Source organism: Glycine soja, chromosome 5 (genome assembly GCF_004193775.1).
Source record: "Glycine soja cultivar W05 chromosome 5, ASM419377v2, whole genome shotgun sequence".
NCBI classification, from domain to species: Eukaryota; Viridiplantae; Streptophyta; class Magnoliopsida; order Fabales; family Fabaceae; genus Glycine; species Glycine soja.
Genome location: NC_041006.1, coordinates 43879389 through 43885000, shown reverse-complemented (window position 1 = coordinate 43885000; position 5612 = coordinate 43879389). Strand labels below are relative to the sequence as shown.

The 5612-nt window shown below is 37.0% G+C and overlaps 1 protein-coding gene across 1 annotated transcript; it reads left to right on the top strand.

Annotated features, from left to right (window-relative positions):
• Positions 1-426: 426 nt before the first annotated feature.
• On the top strand, positions 427-3709 carry LOC114413727 (atherin-like). The gene is made up of 3 exons (XM_028378261.1): positions 427-1406; positions 2966-3037; positions 3127-3709. Exons 1-3 carry the CDS (start codon positions 585-587, stop codon positions 3388-3390), a joined length of 1158 nt encoding a protein of 385 aa, XP_028234062.1. The 5' UTR covers positions 427-584; the 3' UTR covers positions 3391-3709.
• The last annotated feature ends 1903 nt before the right edge of the window (positions 3710-5612 follow it).

The window sequence follows — 5612 nt, the reverse complement described above, 5'->3', positions numbered from 1 at the left end:
CGAATGAGGTAGACACCACATTAACAAGAACTCATGAGTGTTGTTTATAGTCAACTATATATCGAGCAGTGTACTTATTAAAGAATTAATTAAGAATGTTCTTGATGCTTCTTCTTGTGACGAGATTATCCAATCCGACAACTAATTAATTCATAAGAAAATAATAAATGGAGGTTTGGTGGAAATAAGTCCGTATTCTGTCTGGCGGGACCATTGGGTTATTGACAAATACTGTGGTGTGCTAGTTTTTCATTAATCCCTGGATAATCCACACACAGTCTATTGAAAATGTAAAATAAAATTTAAATTTATTAAGAAAAAATATAATATTTAATTAGTTACAATTTTGCACCATATATAAAAAAAGGAACGAAAGCGCTAGCATGAGGCAGTTAAAAAGTTTTAGAAAGAATGAAGACAGCTTGGTTAGGAAATGGCATAGCTATCCGCAAGAGAAAATCAAGGGCTGACATCATGATGATGTCACTCACAATTCCCAATATGAAAATCAAATGACCTAATCTCTCTCTATTTCCCAAATTTGGAATCTCCTTCCTCTCTCTCTCTGTCTCTCTGTCTCCTCCATGGCCATCTCCTTCAGTCCCAAACACCCTCCTTACGATGAGATGATATACACAGCAATCGGAGCTCTGAAGGAGAGGGATGGTTCGAGCAAGCGAGCCATAGGAAAGTACATAGAACAAGTCTACAAGGACCTTCCACCCACTCACCCTGCTTTGTTGACTCACCATCTCAACCGATTGAAATCCTCTGCCCTCCTCGTCCTCGTCAAGAAATCCTACAAGCTTCCTGGATCTCATCATCTGCCTGCGCTCCAGCCCCAAAAGACCCGTGGTCGTCCCCCCAAGCCCAAGCCCCACCCCGTCTGGCCTGCTGCAGCCCTCACCGACAGCCCTGCTCTTCTATCCGCCAAAAGAGGCCCCGGTCGTCCTAAAAAGATTGGTGTCAGCCCGCCAGGCCCAAGGGGTCGTCCACCCGGGACTGGGAGATCTAAGCTGCCCAAGAGGCCTGGCCGTCCCCCCAAGCCCAAATCCGTGTCGGCGATCTCCAGTGGTCTCAAACGACGTCCTGGACGCCCACCCAAAGCCCAATCCAACGTAAACGTCATCCCCTTCGCAGCCCCAGTTGCTCCCGGCCTGCCTACTGTGCAGCCCATCCTTCCTACTGCTTCCGTGCCCAATGGATCTCCCAGGCCCCGAGGAAGGCCTAAAAAGAGTTTTACTGCTGCGGGGGCTCCGGCGCTATCTGCCGTTGCCGGTGCAGCGCGTGGTCGTGGCCGCGGACGTCCACGTGGGGTCTTCCCGGTGGTTAGGCCCGGCCGGCCTCAGAAGCTCGCCGTAGGAAGGTCCAAGAATCCTGTAAGAAGGCCCGTGGGCCGCCCCAAGGTGATACTTTTGTTTTTCTGCTTCGAAGTTCTAACTTTTTTATTTTTTATTTTTTAATGCTACCTGTTTTTCTTTTGCTTCCAAGACAAGCTTCGTTCCATTTACGCTAGCTAGCTTCATATGCATATTTGTAGTACTGCTTTATTATGTGGAGTTAGATACTTTCAGTACGAACTAGATTGAATGTCTCTCGCTGACTTTGTAGTGTCTGATATTTTCAACAAGTATTCTGTGAGGGCGAGCCCTGGTGCAGCGGTAAAGTTGTGCCTTGGTGACCTGTTGGTCATGGGTTCGAATCCGGAAACAGCCTCTTTGCATATGCAAGGGTAAGGCTGCGTACAACATCCCTCCTCCACACCTTCGCATAGCGAAGAGCCTCTGGGCAATGGGTACGAAGTTTTATTTTTTTTATATTAAGCAAGCATAGAGGGAAAACTGTTTTGGATTTTACACCGTTCTTGCCTCACAAATGGACCATTTGAATAACAATTTTTTTTCTTTCTTTTCATAATACCTATACGATAATTTTTGTTGTCTCTTTTAGGAAGTGTTTTTAAGATGTGGGTGTCCAAAAAAGATAAATAAGTACTTAAACAAGCGTAAGAGTATCCGATGTGAGCATGTTTGTCTTATAATGTGCCTCTTCTAAACTTGTCCTTGAGTTCAATTTAAGTGATCTGTACGGTTTTGTTTTTGTTTGGTTTAATTAAATTGCCATGCAGAAAGGTAATTTTGCTGCCACTAGAATCATATGTTTTTGAAGTGAAACTTTGAAGCATTTATTTTTTACTTCCATCAAAATTGCCTCTGTAGCGTAAATGGAGTACGTCGTCTTACTTTTACTGACCATTTATTTTAGATTTTGATGAAATTAATTTTTAACTATCCAACATGATTGAGATGTGTACTTAGATCGTTATGTATTTTACATTAAGATGTGAGTTATAATGTTGTAATTGGGTTTTTTGATAATAAACCAAAGTTGTGTCAAAATTGAATTTATTTTATTTTTCAAACAAAATTAATTATTCTAGTAAAGTTTTAAAAATATTTCTATTCCAAATATAGTTATATCATTAAATTCTTTTAACAGTAAATCTTCTAAAAGTAGTTTTTACTAAAATACAAGTCAAATGAACCCTTTGTGGGATGAATATAACATCACAATATCATTCTTCTCTCTTATTCATGATGTTTGGAGGAGGTGGGCCTTGGGTTGGGGATTAAAGTACATGAAAATATCTCCTTAAAATTTGTGAATATTATATTTGATTTGATAGTTGACTATGTACGATGAATATAACATTCAGACTCAGCAAACAATAAGAATTCTCATCCAGACCTCTTAGACGAGTGGAATATGCAGTTTGATTAAAGAATGTAACGGGATATAGAAAATGCACGGCTACGAACTACGACTTCCATATAAATATTTTTGTGATTTTTAAATATATTTTGTTCTCAGTATGCTTAGAAATTATTTGTGTTGTGAATTTAAATTACCGTTGTTGAAAATGTTCTCATTTGCGTATTGTGGCGCTTCATTTATTGTGAAATAGGGATCGACAGCTGCTGCAATCACAGCACATAAGGCTGCTAATGAAGATCTAAGGAAGAAGCTTGAACACTTTGTGAGTTGAAATAGTCTTCCGTTTGAATGTTTATCATATTTCATAATTCATAGGTCTTATATTTGATGCCCCCATTGTTTAATTTACAGCAATCAAAAGTGAAGGAGTCCCTTGGCACGCTTAAGCCTTATTTTAACCATGAAAGCCCAGTCACTGCAATTGCGGCAATTCAAGAGTTGGAAGTACTGTCAACTTTGGACCTTAAAGCGCCATTGAGGGATGAGACCCAGCAACAGCCACCGCCACAGCCACTGCCACAGACACAGACACAGGTGTATGAACAGCAATATCCCCAGCCACAGTCACAGCAGCTGCCGCAATTTTTTCAACCACATACATCAGCCCCGAGCTAGGCCTGAACATGATGAAGGACAACTTGTACAAGTGTTATTAACAAGGCACAAGAGGTAAAAGATCTGTAAAGCGGTTAGGAAGTAGTGGTACTGATTTTTCTGAGGGTGAAATGACTCTGTCTATTTTAGTTTGTTGTTGTGCAACATTTAGTTTGACCCCTGAAGTGATTAGCGGGTACTCATGATTCTGTTGTTCTTTAAGTAATATTTATTTGACTTTTACAGTTTACTTTAGTCACATTAATGTGTATGTTTGTATCAGCCTCTTTTGTTGTTTAATATTTTTAATTAATGGTTACTGCTTGCTATTTCTCATTAATCATTATTGAGTGGTTGTGTGAACTCTATTTCGTTATTGAGCGGTCGCCCCTTACTACTGTTGGATATGATTTAGCATTCAAGATTAAATGATCCATTATAAAGATTTTTTTTTAATTATCGTTTTTAATTTTTCCTTTACTTCTGTATAGTAATTCCAATGGGCTTCAGCTATTAAAGTTTAGTAAGTTTTGGATTCGATGGCTTGAGGGTAAATGAGTAGACTATATACAACTATATGAGGAGTTTGAAAGGTTTTTGTTAAAAGATATGAGCAGATCTGTCAACTCCAAAAACCTTTTGGGATACAGCTTTTGAGGGTATAATATAATGCTTCCTATTTTTAAAGAGTAATGGGTTTTAATACCCGGGTTTGTTTGTGAGCATCGAGAGGTTTTCATATAATGGGTTTTCAAATCATGAAACAAGAGGTTTTCATTTTTAAGTTTTACAATTATCTTATCTTAAAATATATCGGTGTAACTTAGGAGTGTGTAACAAACACCATTTCGAGTGTATTTTAAGATATAATCAAAACACCTGTAATGTGATTTTGCGGGCAATTAGGATGGACATAAATTTTCCAATATAACTTGGTTACAGAAATATTTTGGCACTCACTTTATTCATTATTTTTCTCATATATGTAGATGCCTATTAAACCTCAGCCTTGAGGTCAAACTAAAAGAAGGAAGTGTACCCTGCAGCTGTAAACAGTTGCTTCACCACTCACAGTAACGCCATGGTTTATTTTATTTGAAAACAAACAAATCATGTTGCTCATTCCCTTGTTAGAGCATCACATTTTTATGCTAGTCCCTATGTTTTCAATTATATTTCAACAACCCGTATTGAATTACTCATTATCAATGAAATGATATAAGTTTCCTTCTTCCAAAAATAAGTCTATACCAGTGAGCCTATAAATATTGTGGTTGGAAGAGAGTTGCCTCAATGTTGGAGGGATTTGGGTTCATCGTTGACATATTAAACACCTCAAGTCATATTGTAAGTTTTATATAGAGAGAGATTATGTTAATAAGAGAATTCAAATTCATGACCTCCTTATTATTTCAACTCTTATGTACTAATCATTTCAACTCTTATGTCCTTCTTTTCAAGTTTCAACCATCGAATCAACTTATGACTCTCAAGTCTTGTTGTAAGTGGCCTTTAAAAAAAAAGTCTTGTTGTAAGTGTTCTCCATTGAAGTGAATAGTCTCATAAGATCTCGCATGTCTTGAGGTGAAAGAGTGCTTGATTACGATCCAATTGATCCTGTAATGACTCCATCACGTCATTAGTTGGTACAAAAACTATTATCAGTATTTTAACCTTTACAAATTACACGATAAATGTTTATTTTTATATAAATAAAATTTATAATAAATATTTTCCTTATATAAATTATATTTTACATTTATGATAAATAAGTTATATCGTAATATAAGGTTATTTTTAGTTGTTGATAGTTTTTTTTTAAAAAAAAATATTATTGAATTTTAATTTAAAAATAAGGATATAGTATAGTGAAAGAGATAATCGAGTAAATAGATAAACCAACATCTTCTGGCTTTATTCCATCTGCACAAAGAAAAACCAAAGTTGCATTGCATGCTTTGCATGACACATATAATAAAACTCATGGGAAAAAAAAGTACTGTTAACAACAATCGGTTGATAATTCTTGGCATCACTGTACAGGTACAATGTTTTTCGTACCCTTCACCACATCAAAGACATATCAATATTATTGACTTATTTGAAATATGAAATCCCAAAGGAGCAGTTCATTAAGAAATTGATCTGATCTAAGTTCTTGTAATTGATCAATCCAGCCAGCAGTGGTAATATATTGTTGTTAGCCCATATTTTTGATGAGCTAAAAATATGCTCTAAATACG